This window comes from Semicossyphus pulcher, unplaced genomic scaffold (genome assembly GCF_022749685.1).
Source record: "Semicossyphus pulcher isolate SPU_LCO1_2020_fin unplaced genomic scaffold, fSemPul1.0.p SCAF_17, whole genome shotgun sequence".
In the NCBI taxonomy this organism is placed as follows: Eukaryota; Metazoa; Chordata; class Actinopteri; order Labriformes; family Labridae; genus Semicossyphus; species Semicossyphus pulcher.
The window spans coordinates 4,270,571-4,289,622 of record NW_027211681.1 but is presented as its reverse complement, the minus strand read 5'-3'; the positions used below and the strand labels follow the sequence as shown (position 1 = coordinate 4,289,622).

The following is a 19,052-nucleotide window of genomic DNA, read 5'->3' as shown; positions in this document are numbered from 1 at the left end:
CCTCCACTCACTGAGTTACTGCTGAGCCACTTGACAATAGTTAAGCGGCGGAGCGCCGGGGCCTGCTGCATGTACTTACGCTGCTGGGTGCGCTTGTCGCTGGCGTTCTTCAGCGGCAGGCAGACGGGACAGTCGTGTCGTGTGCAGTTTTTCCAGTGAGAGATGATCTGTCTGGACGACGCACAGTGAGCCACTGCAGGAACAGGCAGAAAGAAACAGGGTTAAGAGTTGTGATGCTAACAGTTTGATGTATTAAATTACAACTCTACACTTGGGCTGTGCAATATCACGTGAAATCAATATAGCTGTCACATCCATCCTGGTAATGAAAATGCTTATTTTCTTTATGTTACACAATGTTGTGTTTTATGTTGTGATTCCACGTGATCAAAAGGCATCTTTTTTTTCTGTACAAGCTCTGAATCTGTACCCACAATCCCAGCAGCTGTTCGGTATGTTAGACTGCAGGGCTGCCCCCCAAACATGCAAGGCATTAAATCATCAGGGGAGAAGACCCCAAGTTAACTTTAGTCCTGTCAGTGAAATATCTGCACTTCTTTGGAAGTTGCTCCATCATATATCGCGCAATGCAGCGGTACATCAGGTTGTAAACTTTACAGACATCATGATTGTTATTTCTTCAGAAGGTTTTTGCCAGGAACAAAATTATCTAAACACCACTAATAACACTGAATGAAGCAGTTTCCCTTTAAAAATCAGTGTTTCTGCGACGCTCGTCTTAGGCGATCACAGGACGTCATGAGGGGCTGTGAGATGAGCTGCTGCTACATTGTTTCTAAGTGCTAAGATGGTTTTCAGGTTTGTATTCCTCCAGTGTTCGTTGTTAACAGGGTTTTTACCAAGAGCCCAATTATATGAAGAGATCTCCTCCCCTCTAAAACAAATGCAACTAAAACCAGAAGCACAACAAATAAAGGAGTTTCCATTATTAACCTGTGGCACCCTTCTTCTGGGCTTAGGGGCCCAGGGCTGTGAGCCGAGATGCCACTAACATAGCTTGTTAAAAACAGTAACATGACTTGAAACAACTAGAAAGTATTCAGCAGGAAATGTTTTGTTGTCAAGCCAACAGGCGGCGTTTGTGGAAAAGTCTGATAAACGTTTTTCTTTCGTCAAGGTAATATATAGAAGTTAAAAAGTTAGAAATAGTCGAAGCTTCGTATTGAACTGCAAAATCCGATTTGGCTGACACAGCCCTGTTAAGCAATTAAGATATGAATCTCCAGTTCTTGATAAAAAAAGGAGAAGAAAAAAGATGCAGGGACTTGTTGACATGGAGGGGGCACACACTTACCGGCAGTGACTTGTTATTACTATGGGTTTAATATGATTCATTTTTTGAACTGGTTTTGGTAAAATGCCCAATTTTATTCTCAGAAAAGTGAGTCATGAGTTTTTTGGGAAATAAGCTCAAAGCTAGGGCAGAACAACTCGCCATGTAAAGGGGAAAAGGCTGTAAAAGCACATTAGAGAAATGTGTAGGAAGTGAGACAGATGGACGGCCATCTAATGAGAGAAAAGAACTCAGCAGCTAATTTCACTCTTTGAAGGCTCTTGGTTTTGCCCGGTGGAAATGGACCCTAAACAATATTCATATTGTGCGTGGCTGAAGAAACAAGGGCGTTTCATTTCATCTGTGGTCATGCTAATGTGCTAGCAGCTAATCTGAAAGGAAATCACAAAGCAGGCTAAAATTAGCCTAGCTGCCTGGCACATTGAATTCCTGCTCCATCTACAATTACTACATGGCTTGAAGGGCTGTGCACAAGTAAACACAATTAAACTTTATTATCTTTGTAAAAACGCCAATACTACTGGCAAACACTCAAAGATAGCAGGGTGTTCATGTTGAAGGCTTTCTGTAGGATTCAGCATGTGGTGATGAACAAAGAAAAAGGCCTCAGTGAGGACCAAAGCCAATCCAAGCACTCCTCATACCGCAAACTGCAGGGTGCCCCGGGTGAAAATGAACTAAGCCAACAGACATCAGATAAATCTAAAACCACAACGATAACTCATGTTCGGGAACAAAATCTCTCCACGGTTACTTCAGAGGCTCCAAGAAGCAGAGATCTTGAGCGAGAGGAAATGAGCTGGCGGGCGGGGAGCAGAGACACAGACTCCTTCACACTTAACACACCTTGGCCTTGGAGTGTGTTTGGCTTGAAATTTAACTTAAGCATTCAGGTCCAAGGCTAGAGCAGAGACATGGAGCCAAATCTAAATGAGAGTAGCTTGAGGGGAATTTTTCATCAAAGCACTGCTGGTGCTGACAGGAAGGAGAGGAGCAGGGGCCGGAGGTTCCTGAGCAGGCAGAGACAGACGATATCGCCAATCCAGAGAGAGAAATCGCGGAAGAGCAGACTGAGCCAGCAAGCAGGCAAGCAGGTAGGAGCTGAGTGTAGAGATTTTTTGAATGGATGGAAAGCCCGCCAATGCCCGGTCAAGATTAGACAGAGACTCCTGGTAAAACCAACAAGGGCCTGAAAAACCTCATGAACAATTTACACTGAAGGGTCATACAGATGCTTGATGGACAAAATGTGACTGGACTCAGGGTCTTCTCGGGGAAATTTTAGGAGGAAATCCCTAAATCCAACATTATTTCTTTATTAGACATGGCAACACTTGAGGACGTTATTATGTTTATGTATTATGTACGATGTTAATTCTGAGATCACAGCAGAAAAGCGACAGTTTTTGTGTGTTCGGTGGACAGAACAGACCACTGGCACCATCCCCACTCAGTTTCTCCAATATGTTCCTCAATGCACAGACGTAACGGTCTCAGACTTGTTTCTATGTAGTTTGGCAGGTTTCCACGGCGACTTCTGAAATGGAACTATTTTTACAGGCATGTTTGTTGCTGTGCAGTGGTAACGACACATCATACAGATAACTGTGGGCTTGGGCCATCAGCTTGTCTTCAATACTTTCTGCCATTGTTGTCCCTGTTGTTGTGTTGACCCCGTCACATCCCCTCTGCCTCTACCGGTCACCTTGCGTACGTGTAGCATTAAATTTTGAGGACGGGCACAGCCGACGCTCCAAACAGACAAAGGGAGCACGTGGCGACCATTATGCGCACACGGACACGTAGCTAAAAGCAAGTATATCTCTTGAAATGTATTGTGTATTTATGATTAGTGGCGACCGACTACTTTTTAAGGTTGTATATTTTATCTAGGGATGCACGATATTGGATTTTTTGCCGATATCCGTTATGCCGATATTTTACAACTCATTTAGCCGATTACCGATACCGATATTTTTTTCCCGCACACCTCATTGCAGAGATCATCAACTCACTTCTGTATTGGAATTAGCATGCAGTATAATGGTGATACTCTTATCACATTTGTTACAACGGTCGGGGTGACGGGTCTTGAGATGGTTAATCAAGTTTGTAGTGTTGAAAGACTTTGCCTTGGCTCCTCCTCGCATCACCGAAGCTGAGCAGTCATTGCAAATAGCAGTTTTGCTATCTATTTCGGACACTTTGAAAAACTTCCACACCACGGACATTTTGGCTTCTAACTCTCTCATGCTGCAGGTAGACACACGTGACGTCATCACGCTGCACCGCGCGGGTCTTCTTCGCGCCGGGGACATTGCGCAGAGGTCGGGCATTTAATCAAGTATGCAGCAGCCCATTATTTTATCAGTTAATTATATCTGCGGATATCAGTGTGTTGGCCGATATCCGATAGTTCATTTTTAAGCCAATATCGGCCGATACCGATAACGTGCCAATAATATTGTGCATCCCTAATTTTATCCATATGATAAAAACTAGAGATAGACCGATATGTTTTTTTCAGGGCCGATACCGATTATTAGTAGTCAAGGAGGCCGATAACCGATATTTGAAGCCGATATTCATTTGCAGCAAAAGTGAAAATATTGTCGTCAAAATTTGAATAATACAAACTCCAACACTTAACTTTGTTTAAATGCCATTAAGCATATGCATCAGAGCCAAAATAACCCAGTTTTAAATTGATCTCTTATCGGCCGTTGGATTGGAAAAAATAAATAAAAAAGGCAGATGCCAATATGCGTCAAAATGCCGAATATCGGCCCGGCCGATAATACGGATTACGCAAATACGGATTTTACCAAGATGATGATAAAAAGACAGAGTGGACGCAAAAGTAGAAATAGATCTGATCTGTAAGAGCAGAGGCATAAACCGAACTGAAGTTCAGTTTTAGAAGTAGTTGCGCATACGGGCAGATGTACCTGTCATTCGGATCAGACAAAGATGGCAAACTGTCAATTTTCTGCTTCAGCTTTATATCTTTTGGGCAGTCATACAGGAGGGAAAGCAAAATAGGTGTGGTATTTTTCTGTACTTTGTTCTGTCTCCTGCAACAAACTCACAGCAGCTTGTGAATTCTGCTCTCTTTGTGCATCAACTTAGAGTCAAGGAGCAGTGGCTGAGCGATTTATGTGACATCAAAACATTTAACATACGCACATGACCAACAGCTGCATGGCAATCAAAATGGCAGCAACGAAAAGACGGCATTAAACATGTTGCCATTAAAACGTCCTTTAAATTACTACTAACAAAACCGTGCATCCAGAAATCAAACAGTGATTAACTTAGAGGAACTACAATGTGACAGCAGCAAAGTTTCAATCTGTAAAAAGGGGTTTCAACTTGTACACACTTTTCAACACCAGGAACTTTTCACTTTGATTTCATTATCCGATTGTTTGAAAAGCTCTGACTCACCCTGGCAGGACTTGCCGGCCTGGCAGTGGGTCATGTGGTTGAGGACGTTCTTCATGGTGCGGCAGTGAGGCAGGGCGCAGGCCCTCACCTCCCCGTTGGCCTGCTCCCGTCGCTGGCACTTGTGTGCGTGAAGCAGCAGGACCAGCTGCTGCTGGATCAGCTTGCGTTTCTCTGGGTCGGCTGTGGGGCCCGCTGAAGGCACTGCCACGCCCCCGCCGCCGGCCAGTGGGAGCATCGCTGCCTGCTGCATGGTGAAATAAAAGAAAAGAAGGCAAATGTCAGAGTCGTAATGGGTTTTAAGAACACATGATGCATGATTCTCTTTATGTAGGTACCAAATATAAGCATGACTCATTTGTTTTTTAAGTGCTGTTTGATTACATCAGTAACACAGCTGTGACACATGTCTGTTTGTAAAGTGTATTAAGAAATGTGTCGCTCCATTTTTACTCTCTCAAACTGTCGTCTCTCTCCTTTTTCCTGCTGGCCTCAGAGAGTCACTTTTTATACTGCGGTTCCTCCTCAGCACTGTAACAAAGCTCTGCCGTCATGCAGCCTTTGCCACTTTACATTGGACCAAGCAACGCCGACGTAAAGCCGCCCCGGTGTTTTTACACTTGCGGGAAGCAAAACGTGTGCAAGGTGTAAACAAACAGAACGTGCTTCAAATACACACACACGGAGCTGTTCCGCCCTGCCAGCTCCGTTGTTTACACCTCTGTTACTACCTTTGATGCCGGCTCAGAGGCGGAACGACTTCGCCCCACCATTCTACCTCCGTGTGTTTTACATAGAAGACGGGACGCAACAGAGGCGTAATAATCCCGCCTCGAACTGGCAGTGTAAAAAGGGCTGAACCAATCATGGTTAAATTAGACTCCTGGTCAGACAAGAAATGTCATATTATAGAATTCTAATAATGGTCCATTTTAAGATTTGTTTATTTATCACAACAAGAAAAGTACTGAAAAGTTACTTTTAGAAATGAATCCCGCCGCCCTGATGCAGGAAACGCACCCCTACCAAAGTGTCAAATCAGACTGAGTATTAGTTCAGCAGCCTTTAGTGCAGCTCCTGAAAACTAACTGACGTAAAATGTATCGTAAAATTCAGTGTGTAAGAAGCACTTTTGACCGACCGATTGTGATCACAGGCATCCACCAGCTGGTACTTTCAAAATAAAAGCCGACACGGCCAGAGTGAAAGTAGGAAGCTGTTTGATACAAGGCAGCCAGTGTGCAGTGAAACACGCATGCCTCGCGCAGAAATATTATAACAAGCCTGGCGTGTTTCACAGTCATAGAGCAGATCTCCGTGGTCTCATACGCTCCTATTTGCAGCGCTATGTGAAGCAACGCGGTGAAGCTCGCGCTGTGGCAGCTGCTGAGCGCCCCGAACTGTCATTGCATCTATACATGATCGTCAACTTCCGCATCATGCTGCATTAAGTCCACACGTCTAATAACTCAGAGTAAAACACATCACATGTTGTTGTCTCTTATCACTGTAACTCTGCATAGGGATTTAACGACAGCAACACTGTATTTCACGCGGATCACCGCGGAGTGAGTGAGCAAGAGAGAGATTGACAGCTCCTTTTCGTTTTTCCAAATGCACCACTATCAAAGTGGCACATCAGACTGTGTATTTGTTAAGCAGCCTTCAGCGCAGCTCCTGAAAGCTGTGATCACTGTTTCATGTAATAAAGAATAATGACTCTGTTTTCAAATGTTATTAAATGTCCTGTTAATAGTTTTATTACTAAGAGGGAAAATAGGTCCTTTTGGAAATGTCAGTATTGCCTCTTTTAAGCTAGAGGGGCATGTTGGTGTCTGTGTTTGATTGACAGCTGTTGGCAGGCTGAGCTCCAGCAGGAAGACCAGACACAGTAAACAAACTTATAGTGTAACCTACATGTAACTGGCAAACAGCTTGTTGTTAATCGTGGCTCTGACAACAAGCTCAGATGCAGGACAGATGCAGATGCAGGACAGGTGAGATAAGACAGACTTTAGCAGAAAAGGTAATTTAGGTAGTGTTAAAAGTCTGCACGTCTGCTCTGCCTCTGAGAGAACGCTGAGGTTACTGTTTCAGGCAAGAGAGTATCTAAGGATTTTGTGTGTCATAACTTGTATCATGTGTTTAACAATATTTGTATTCATGTCTGTATAATTGTAATAAGCACTAACCATGTTTGGCACACTGGTCACAGCGGCCCCTTTGAGCTCATTGGGGAATGGCGGCAGGCTGTTGGCGAGGGCAGCCTTGTTCTGGAGCTGCTGCTGCTGAGGGTTTAGCTGCTGGCCGGGCCCCGTGGCACCCTGACCGTAAGGCTGGGCCCCAAACGGACCCCCGTTGCTGCCTAGGCCCATCTGGAGAGAGAGAAAAGTTGTTATTATAATTAAGCAGAAGTCTTTTTACAGACTGACAAGTATGGTCTAGTTTAAGCACAAATGTGCTCAACAAAATGGTTCAATAGTCAAAAATATGATATCCTCACTGCCCCGCCAATTAATTCTCATTTACATCTGACTACTACCCAACTCGTAGCCAAGTAACATCTGTAACATTCTTAATAAACCAAACACTCAGCTCCGTTCTCAACAACACAGACACAGTTCACCATATTTATAAGTGTGGATGTTATGATGGATGATGCATTCAGGGGTCATTATTCACCTTAATTTGTCAAAACAGCAGCAACATGCCAACAGCAGCTCCACCTACATTTTAATGCCAATTTGTCCCTACAAGACCTCTGCCAATGCACGCCCTATACTAGCTGTGCCAGGATGACTGTGCTGAGTACCCTCTTAACCAGACCAATGCTCTGGCACCATGACAGCTCAGCATGATACCAGCTATTGGCAGGACGGACCTGTCAGGCCGTCAGCTGGAGAAACATTTCCGTCATTTTCTCCTCCTCCCCTCTCGAGCTGTTTGCAACCAGTGGAACCATGAAACTACTAATTTAAACAACAAACACTGGAGTAGGTAGGTTAGAGGTATCTTCACCACGAATGTGTGGATGTCTAATGACTGATGCTTAATGTAGTCAACTGAAGCAATAAATTCTTTAGCAACGACCTAAACTGACGGGGAAGCTGAGTTCTACTGCTAGCAGACCTGAGCTGGCAGTGCTTACATGTACCGTGATTAATTGAGTGCGAGAAGCCACAGCCTCGGCCTCACTTCATTTCTTTGTCTGCATTCTGGCTTGTATAAATAAAGCTGACAAACACTGTAAAAAGTACCCTCATCTTTAACTCTCTGTATCCTTATTTTACGCTGCTATTTTTGCTGTTTCAGCGTAGTTCTGCAGATAGTTTGTAATACAAGCAACCGTGCAGATTAGTAGTAAGTCCAATGAAGGCGCTGGTGGCCAAAAGAACATCTGATTTTGCAGCTGCACCCCAAACACAGGGGAATAAAACTCAACAAAATCTGACTTATTGAACATCAGAGTTGAGTCAATTTCCAATTTTCCTAAGATTGAAGTACACATTCAGATGACAAGCAGCGGGATTTGATCTTCTCACTAGAGGTTCATGTAACTCAATTTGCAGTGGTGATGCCTGTAGTTCATGGCTGACCTAGTAGCATTATGGAAACGTGTGATCTGAACTAAGTGAATCTTTCAGGGGGAAAAAAAATGTAATTCTAAGCAGGGGGCTTTCTCAGCATGTATGTGCATAAAACAAAATACCAAGGACCATTAGACCATCAATGGACCACACTATCAGACGATCAATACGGAAAAAAATGTATCGCAGTTACAGAATTTGCTTCGAAACTGGGCGGGGGGGGGGGGTTATTATCGATATCGCAATGTATCTGCGTCCCAGCTGGTGTGATACAATTATTGTATTGCCGGCGTCAAATATATATATACATATATATATACATATATACAGTACTATGTAAAAGTTTTAGCCAGGTGGAAAAAAATGCTGTAAACTAATAATGCTATCAAAAATATAAATAATTGTTTATTTTCATCAATTTACAAAATGATAAGTGAGCGAACAGAAGAAAAATCTAACTCAAATCAATATCTGGTGCAGTTAAAAATCGATACATATAAGTGACGAGTCAAATCGATAAGATGAAGAGATGAATCGCAAAACTATTTTTTCAACGGCAGAGGGCGCTATCTGCATTTGGCTTCTCTCGTTCGACGTCACCACGTCTTTTGCGTCTGTAGCTGAATAGAGGAGTAAATAACGCAGCCCTATAATATAATAATGTGTGCATCAGTGCATCAGAGTCTGTATCTGTGTCCCAATCCAGGGGCTGCATCCGGCTTTGTCTCCTGCACATAAACTTTTAGCACGCGATGCTGCTGTTGCTGTCACGCGCAATGTCAGCTAGGATACGCTTTCAGGGCTTATCAATTACGCCAGGCAGCTTTTCAGTGAATGTATTCCCGTTATCAGCGACACCTCGCCCTGGGGTTGGTTAACGCTGTGGTCACATTAACTGATTGCCCACGGAGCGGACGTGCCAGCAGCACACACGCTTGTGTGGCTAGCTGTAAATGGTAAATGGACTATACTTACGCTTTTCTAGTCTTTGCGACCACTCAAAGCTGCTTTTACACTACATGTCACATTCACCCATTCACACACACATTTACACACACATTTACACACTGATGGCAGAGGCTGCTACATAAAGTGCCCAACTGTCAATCAGATAACACATTCATACCTGTGAGCAATTTGGGGTTCAGTGTCTTGCCCAAGGACAATTCGACATGTAGCCTGAGGGAGCTGGGGATCGAACCTCCGACCTTCCGATTGAAAGACGACCGACTCTACCACTGAGCCACAGCCGCTGTGTGTCAACAGGAAGTAAGAGACTTCAGCCTTCGTTTCCAAAAGTTACCATCGTCAGGCTCCTCACGCTAATTAAACATACATTTGAACGCCGTTAGAAACAGTAGATGAAATGCCTTATGAATAACACAGCTGCAGCCCACAGGTCTGTTTGTATTTATAAAGAAGGTGGTGTCGCTCCACCTGAACTCTCTCTACTGTTATGCGGGTGGCCTATGAGTGGTAAAAGGAGGGAGGGGGAGTTATTTTGTTTGAAGATTTTTTCTTGTTAATTGTATAAATGTGCATTATGGCACATTGAATTTATCATATAGGTTATAATTTCCTGTTTTTTTTTACATTACAATAAATACACTATAAAACCTCAAAATCAAAAAAAACACATTAAATAAGAAAATTGTATCGTGAGTAAATCGTATCGTGAACCCAGAATCGGGATTTGTATCGAATCGTGAGTTGAGTGTATCATTACATCCCTAGTGACTACCCTTTGCTTTCAAACCAGTATCAATTCTTATAGGTACACTTGCACAAAGTCAGGGAGATGTATGATCAACCAATCATACCAAACAGGTGCTTATGATCATCAATTTCACATGTAGGTTGAAACACAGTCAGTAACTGAAACAGAAAGAGCCGTGTAGGAGGCTTAAAACTGGGTGAGGAACAGCCAAACTCTGCTACCAAGGTGAGGTTGTGGAAGACTGTTTCATGTCACAGGTCAGACACTATGGCAAGACTGAGCACAGCAACAAACACAAGGTAGTTATACTGCATCAGCAAGGTCTAAAGAACAAAGGACAAAGATTTCAAAGCAGACTTGGTTTTCAAGATGTGCTGTTCAAGCTGTTTTGAAGAAGCACAAAAAAACGGGCAACGTAGAGGATCTTAGACGCAGTGGTCGGCCAAGGAAACTTTGTGCAGCAGATGAAAAACATATCAAGCTTATTTCCCTTCAAAATTGGAAGATGTCCAGCAGTGCCATCAGCTCAGAACTGGCAGAAACCAGTGGGACCCAGGTACACCCATCTACTGTCCGGAGAAGTCTGGCCAGAAGTGGTCTTCATGGAAGAGCTGCAGCCAAAAAGCCATACCTCTGACATGGAAACAAGGCCAAGAGACTCAACTATGCACGAAAACAACTGGAACTGGGGTGCAGAAAAACACAACATTTGAAATATTTGGCTGTAGAAGGAGGCAGTTAGTTCGCTATAGGGCTGGAGAGCGGTACATTAATGAGTGTCTGCAGGCAACAGTGAAGCATGGGCGAGGTCCTTGCAAGTTTGGGGCTGCATTTCTGCAAATGGAGTTGGAGATTTGGTCAGGATTAATGGTGTCCTCAATGCTGAGAAATACAGGCAGATACTTATCCATCATGCAATACCATCACGGAGGCGTATGATTGGCCCCAAATCTATCCTGCAGCAGGACAACGACCCCAGACAAACAACCAGTGTCATTTAGAACTATCTTCTGCGTGAAGAAGAACAAGAAGTCCTGGAAGTGATGGTATGGTCCCCACAGAGCCCTGATCTCAACATCATCGAGTCTGTCTGGGATTACATGAAGAGAAGGATTTGAGGAAGCCTACATCCACAGAAAATCTGTGGTTAGTTCTCCAAGATGTTTGGGACAACCTACCAGCCGAGTTCCTTCAAAAACTGTGTGCAAGTGTACCTTGATGCTGTTTTGAAGGCAAAGGGTGGTCACCCCAAATATTGATTTGATTTTAGATTTCTCTTCTGTTCATTCACTGCATTTTGTTAATTGATGAAAATAAACTTCCATTTTTGAAACCATTCTTAGTTTACAGCCTTTTTTTCACAACTGCCTAAAACTTTTGCACAGTACCGTCCACATATATATATCTTAAATTCAGCGTTCTAAACAGATCTACCTGCAAATTTGAGCCACCGCATCAGTGCTCACTGAGCGCAATATTTGTTAAAGGTAAAATGTGTGTCAAAACACCATTTTAATTTAAATATTGTGCCACAGAGATGCTCTGGCCGACACATCATACACTGAAGTAGGTATCAAATATCTTCTTTTGGTACAGATCCCCACAAAAAACACACCAAATGTGTTTTTCAATGAATGAGAATAAAGATGTAAAAATAATCGTTCCCTATAATATCACACATCATATCAAAATAGCAATATGAGTCAAAATAATCGCTATTAGATATTTTTTCTAAATCGTTCAGCCCCAGCATCAAAAGCCCAAGAGTTTCCCTTTCATACATGTCCCTCACAGCGGGAGATTTCTGTGTTATTTCAGCGACTTTGTTAAACAGCCCACGATGAATGTCGACAAATCAGACATGTGGAGGCAGAGAGATACAGAAAGAGCCGCTTTGTGCAGTTGCAGCAGGTGAAGGTGTGTGGGGAGAAATAACTCAAAAAGTAAGCTGAGCAGATTAAATTTTGTAAACAAACGCCAACACATGGTCGTATCACGATATACTTTCTTTAAATAGAGTGACGTATTGTTTGCTGCAATTTTTTCATTGTCTTTGTGTCTGAGAGGTTAAAGCTGTGAAAATATTACAGTTTTAAATGAAATGTTATCGATGGTCGAGTTAGAGAATTTCTAAAAACGTCCAGCCCTAATCGTGATGTATCATTATATGATCGTCTTGCAATATATCAATTATTGCAGAATCGCTGTATCATGATATCGTTATTGTGGGCCACGTATTGCTCATCATATCGTGAGTTACCCTGCGATTCCCACCCTTATTCTAAACCACTTCCAGGGAGTCCTACATAGTCAGCCACCTGGGGTGGGCTAAGAAATACCAATTTACTGATGAATAAAATTGAGATATGCTCCCACACTAAACTTACTACACCAATACCAAGGAGAAATAACAATAACCTTTGCAAGAGCTGCTTAAAGGACCAAAGGAAAACAAGTAGTCATGACTGCCAGGTTCTTAGTCACCTATATCAACCTAATTGAAAACTTATGGGGGCACTTTGAGGGTGCTTTCAGACCTGACAGCTTTAGTCCAGACTTTTGGACTTCACTCCATAAATCTGGTTCATCTGGACAGATGAGAACACTCATTCAGAATCTGACGAGACTCGGCCCGTTTCCAAATGAACCACGGTCTGGTTCAATTCAGGTGAGAACATAATTGGACTTAATGTACGACCTAATATAGGAAGCAAACCAAAAAACTGGAGGGAGTGACGAGTAAGGGGCTCTAATAGAAATATGGGCTGACCAAACTATTCTACAAATGCTTGTTGAAACGCACAAGAACAGTGAAGTATTCAATCTGTTCAGTGAAAAACTAAAAAGGAGTGGAACTGATCAAACTGTGGAAAAATGTTGGTTAAAAGTAAAAAAAGACTCAGACAACAAAACATCAACAAGTCAAAACTAGTCTTTGATTCTCTGCAGGAAAGTGTGCACTCTCTCTTCTTTGTTTACTTAAGGCAGTTTTTTCACATGGAAATTCTGACCAATCAGAAAGCAGTTTCCTCGCGCATCAAAACACAAATCAAACATTGGTACAATTTGGTCTTTGATTCTGATCAAACAAACAGACTTCTGGTCTGAAAGCACCCGAAGAAGTGAGGAAAAGAAAAGCATGCTGTGATATCATCTCATACTGAACGAGCATGGGTCATCAAGTTTGCAAAAACATGTGAAGACCTCAACACTTCCATCATTACAGCATAGCAGACAGAAACCAAGATATTCTGAAATTCATGACCATTTTTCAAAGATTCAACTTAAGCTGATATTTTCATTTGTAATCAAGAAATTAATAATACATTCAACAAATGCTAAAATGAATATCACACACTGTGATAACATTTTTACCCTTATCGCCCATCCTGGACAAGAACCATGACAGCATACATTAAGATGTGAGGCACCGTGGGGAATAAAGTCTTGTTAGTGCCATGCTTTACACACTGATCAACTTGATGCTGCTCTCTCATCCACAGCGCTGCTGGGAGACCAGACTCCGCCATGCCAGGCCAGGCTGTATCCCCTCAGGCTGTTGACACCGCTCCAACAGACCAGATAAAAAAGACCCAGCTGAGACGACCAGACACTGGCAGCCTTTCAACACAGCTGAGCAGGCCGACACACACAGTTGCACTCAAACACACACACACACACACACAGTCACACCCCCTCCTCTTCGCTCTTCCCATTCAGTCCGCCGCTCTCTGACACACTCCACACATCGGCAGGCAGGACAGTTGCCAACTATCATCTCAGCGCTCTGCTGCCAGGCCACACTATTCAGCTGAGCCGCCCTCCCTCCTTCCTTCTCGAGGCACCCGCCCTCTGTCATGCTAACTTGATTAAGTGGTTTACAATACCTGTCTTTTTCTGCGTGACTGACGCGAAAAGCAGCCATCCAATGAGCTGGAGAGAGCGGGGGGAGTGTTCATGCATTTACAATCACAAAGGAGCGTGGGGCGGGCAGGAGTGACAGCGGCCTCTAACCGACACAAATGGCCACAAAAAAGATTTACAACCAGCGATAAAAGCACAACAGAGGAAGCCGCACAGAGACTGGGTCCAGTCGTGTGTGTTTCTCTAGAGGTGTTGATGACATCATACTAACAGGAGACCGGCGAAGCTTACAACACGCACACAAAATCACAAATGCTGACAGTCAGTCTCGCAGTTACTTCAGCATCAGCTTTTAATCTTTCTTGTGGTTAAAGCATCTGTGTGTGACTCTATTTGAGAATGAATCTGAAAGCACACACTCACTATCTCTCCTTCGTCTCTTCTCAGTAGCGCGTAGCATCTGTCTCTGTTGTGGTTACACGCGGCTTTAGCGTCTTGGCTCTGACACACAATAGATGGCTTCCTACTTATTTCCTGTGAAACCACATTGGTGGCAAGCGTGCGTATAAGCGGCCAATGGCCACACTGAAGCCATTGTGAGCACACGCATTATTTAAAACATCCCAGGAGTAATCTTAACAACAACTGAATATTTGACAGCAGCATCAAAGGTAGCTTCTTGCCAAAAGTGAGAGCAGAGCTGCCAAATGTGGAGTGTACATTTCATTTCTGAACAATCAGAGCACAGAAAATGAGCAGAGAGGGAGAAAGGATGGCGCAGATGAACCAACAGCGCAACCAGCAGAGTGTATGTACAGATACAGACACAACACATGCGGGAGGAAGGAGGAATTTAGCGTTTGGGAGACTTTAATGCAGTTTCTTAGAAATTATTTTAAAGGCTTTGGGGCGTTGCTGAAGCACATTTAACAAGTAATTTGAGACTAAGCGTGAGTGATGCTGCGGTCAGTCATGGGACATCTCCAGTTTCATTAACCAGCAATTAAGAGCTGAGCACCAGCAGACACCACACAGTAATAAAACGCATTTCAAATATGAGCCACTGCATGCAGACCATTAGGGCTGACCACAAAGAGTAAACCAACAGAGTTTTATTCAGCCAACTTTTCATTAGTCTGTCAGTTGAGCCTTTTCATTTATGGAGAGTGGCCTTTTGGGTAATGTATACATGGAACAACGCCTCGCAGCTTTGTTATGGGAAGTGCTCATGCTGTTGCTGTTCGGTTCAAAGTATAAAGCGACAGAGCTTCATTAAAGAATCTGTGGACTGTGGAGGTGTAAAAAGGGCTTGAGGCTGCTTGAAGAGTAACTGCACACTTAAACATGTTTTTGTAATTTATAAAAATTGGCATTTCATGGGTTGGAAATGGCTCAAACACGCCATCTATGGTTTTCAATCAGCCCTGGACCTTGCCAGTCGATGGGGACGTAGAGAAAACCGTTTGGGACAAAGTTACATCATGAAATGTATAAAAAAAAAAAAAGGAATGTTGTCAAAGATAGAAAAACAAGTCCCCAGGCTCAAATGTGGCGACACCTTGAATAATAAAAGCTGGCACATGCTGTAGTTTCAAAGAGTTAGCAGTTACAGATACCACGGTTTATATCATTTGGCCGGGCAAATTGGAAAGTGAAAAGAAAAGGCTAGGCAAAGAAAACTAGATTAATTTGACTGAATAAATAAATGTGATTGTTGTTTGTACTAATAATGATGAACAGGACCCGGAGCACAAAAAACACAATCATCAAGCTCATTAAGTTTGTCGGTCAATCTCCAAAATAGATCACATTCATTTGTGTCCAATGTTAAAATGGTTTCCATGCACACATTGAATGAGTGACATAAAAACGAATTCTGTTAGGATCTTTAATGAGAGCCACAAGCCAGTGCAATGTATGCAGCAACACACTAAGCTCAATGTGTGCACGCACAAAATTTATAGGCAAACAAATGATGGTGGAGAAAGGCTGTCTCACCTTGTTCATGTTGCCGGCTTGCTGGGCGGCACTGAGGGTGGCATGAGCCCCCAGCTGCTGCCCTCCCTGGGTGAGTGTCTCTGCCAACGCACTCCCTGCTCCTCCTGGTCCTGGTGCAGCGCCCTGCATTGTCTGCCCCTGGTACTGCATGCCTGCCACCCCTGCTCCCCTTCCCCTCCCAGCTTCAGGTCCAAGACCACCATTCATCACCTGCCCAGGTTGAGGCTGCCCCCCCTGGGCCAGGAGTGTAGCATGTCCCTGGTTATTGTTAATCATGGCCTGGTTGAAGCCGGTTGTGTTCAGACCCATTGTTGCAGTATTATTGTTGTTGTTCTGTCCTGCTACTCCAGTTGGTGTTCCTGCTTTTTGGGCCTGGGGAGACGGGTGGTTGTTGGGAGAGCCCTGGCCAAGGGGGCTCTTTCCCAGCTGTGTGCCCAGCTGAGGCCCCATCCCGCCTGGCTGAGGGCTCGCTGAGTTCAGCCCTGTGCCGGTGATGCTGGAGGTGCTACCTGCTCGAAGGAGCTCTGAGAGCTGCTTGTGCTTGGCGGCTGCATCCGGGACAACAGGGCCACCAAGACCTGCCGGGTTGCCTCCAGCTCCAGGTGCCGCTCCCCCGTTTGAAGGCATCCCACCCATCAGGCCCAGATCTCCTCCATTAGGGATCAACTCATCTGGAAGGTCATTCTCCAAGTCATCCCAGGATAGTGACCCCAGATCTAGAGACGAAAGGAAAAAGAATTATAACATTATTTGAAACTTTTTCAAGTTCAACAGTTTTAAGTGGCTATATTGGCTCACTTAAAAAAATGTTCTAGCATAGGTCAGTGCCTAACAGTCCCTCTCATGAGCTACATCGCCTCACATAAGGTTGTACAAAAAGCATTTATTGCCAAGTATTTATATGTATTCTTCATGCACAAAAGGCAACTCAACCACAATGCAAAAAATGTTCACAAACATTCTCAATTATGGGATATTAATGAGCCAACATGTTAACTGGTGCTGCACTGTGGCCTCGTCCCAGACACAAGACGCAGCACGATAATAAGAGCATCTCTACTGGCTGACAAACACAGTGTGACAGGAGAGGGAATCCAGCAGCACTCACAGTTCCTGCTGGGCGGTGGAGGAATATTTATGCTCACACCTCTGGATTGTGTGACAACGCTGAGAGCCTAGAGAGCCGTGATTCGTTTGAGATGAAGTGACTAAGACAGCGAAGAAAGATGGGAGGTGTGTGCATACGGGCTACCCTCTACTAACAAAACTGTATCTCTGACTGATCAATTATTGGGGCAGAAAAAATCTTCTGTGTGCTTGTGTGGTTGGAAAACGTCACTGTTTGGTATACTGGTTTAATGTGCACTATTAACCATTTCAAGATATATTTTTTTTCTTTCAGTTAATAAGATTAAAACAGGCAAAAACACTAAATAAAGAAGTTTGAAAAATCTGTGTCCCTGGGTGCTGGTTTTGCTGAGTTTGTAGAGTAGGCACCCCATATACAGAGCCCCCCTCCACCCCCCCTTGGCCATGTAGTGCACGTCATCCCCGCTTTTTCCTTGAACTTGTTTTAAGTCCTCCTCAAAAGAAACAGACCTGGTTATTGAAATGTATAAAAACACAAAATAATTATCTCCAGTGGGCACAGGATGAGTGAGCTGCCACTAACATCCGTAAAATTGACGCCATGTCCCCATTTTTATAACAATTTCCTTTCCTTTAGAGGATAACAGGAGTTAACCTTCACTGAAGCTTTAGTGCTTTTAAAGAAGACATCCTCTGTCTCCACCAACAGCACAAACAATGTTTATCAGTGGAAAGTGGGTGTGTCAGAGGTATGTACATCATATATCACCAACTGCCAGTAAGTCTGCAGTTGCTTTAATGGTATATGTGCTGAGCAATAGGCCGTTTGATCTATCCATTGTGTAACATTGTCCAAAATGTATCACTGTGATCGAGGCAACTTTTATCTTGATCCCTTATCCCTCGCTTAATCTAGACTTCTTGGATTGTATTTCTTACCTTACCAAAGCCTGAAACAAAACACTACAAAACAAAGCAGCCCCTCAGGTTGTTGTAACACAAAGCTGTTTTCGATGTGAATGCCTGTTATTAGTAATAATGGGTTGATGGGTTCCTTAATGTCATGCAGCCAACTTGGTTCTTTAAAAGCATTTTGCGGGTTTATAGTAGTTTATTTTTAGTTAGCGTTTTTTGTGTTAAACAGCACATTCGAGAGAAGAGGTCACTATTAGCATACACGTGAGTGGTTGGTAATAACATAGCTAACAAAGAGTAAAATACTGCAGCTGCACAAGTGATGTGTACCGAAACCCGGTATTAAACGAGCCCCGGGGCTGAATTATGAAATACCGCAGTACTGATAAACTTCCGACGTTATCGGTTCTGCTTTCGGTGCCAGAGAAATTAAGAAAATAAATTTCCTACATTTAATCTCAGCATTCGTTTCTAATTTGCAATAAGATTAAGACGTTCGTCTGTGATGCATATTCCAATCCAGAGATCTCTCTCGCGGAGCCTGTGTGCGAGGGGTGGGTGCAGCTCACACACGCTACAGAGCACACACACACACACACACACACACACACACACACATAGGGCTGCAACTAACAACTAGTTTGATAATCGATTAATCTGTCGATTATTTCTACAATTTATCAATTATTAAATCAGATAAAAAGAAAAAAAGCCCAATTTTAGTATTAGCATTATATTCAAAACTCAAAAATATTATATATTGTTGTCATGTACAATACAATGTTAATATATCAATTATGTAACTCAATTAAAATCTTGTTGATTTACTTAATAATGTCACATGAATAAGGAAAGTACAGACGAGGCAAAAAAAAAAGGACATTGGGGATGTAGCCATGTCTGTCCAACCGAATTTCAGCTAATTATCGACAGATGAGTGTGACGGACAAACACGATCACGTGTTAATTTAAACACAACATGACGGACAGAAATACTCTCCGTCAGTTTTCTCTTGATGATGTGATAGTTAATGAGGCTGGGCATTAGCTTTATCAAGAGTTAGCATTAAATTAGCTTTACAAGTGGTGTTAGCTTATTATAAGCTGTACTACTACGGTATAC

At 43.2% G+C, this 19,052-nt stretch overlaps 1 protein-coding gene across 2 annotated transcripts in view; it reads right to left on the bottom strand.

Annotated features, from left to right (window-relative positions):
• crebbpa (CREB binding protein a) overlaps positions 1 to 19,052 on the bottom strand; it is a 50,251-nt gene that overhangs the window by 19,867 nt on the left and 11,332 nt on the right. For both annotated transcript variants that reach the window (XM_069665490.1, XM_069665489.1), the window contains exons 2-5: positions 15,926 to 16,641; positions 6,952 to 7,134; positions 4,763 to 5,006; positions 80 to 193 (exon numbers count right to left, since the gene is read on the bottom strand). In XM_069665490.1, coding sequence (XP_069521591.1) covers positions 80 to 193; positions 4,763 to 5,006; positions 6,952 to 7,134; positions 15,926 to 16,641 — 1,257 coding nt within the window. The remainder of the gene's footprint in view (positions 1 to 79; positions 194 to 4,762; positions 5,007 to 6,951; positions 7,135 to 15,925; positions 16,642 to 19,052) is intronic.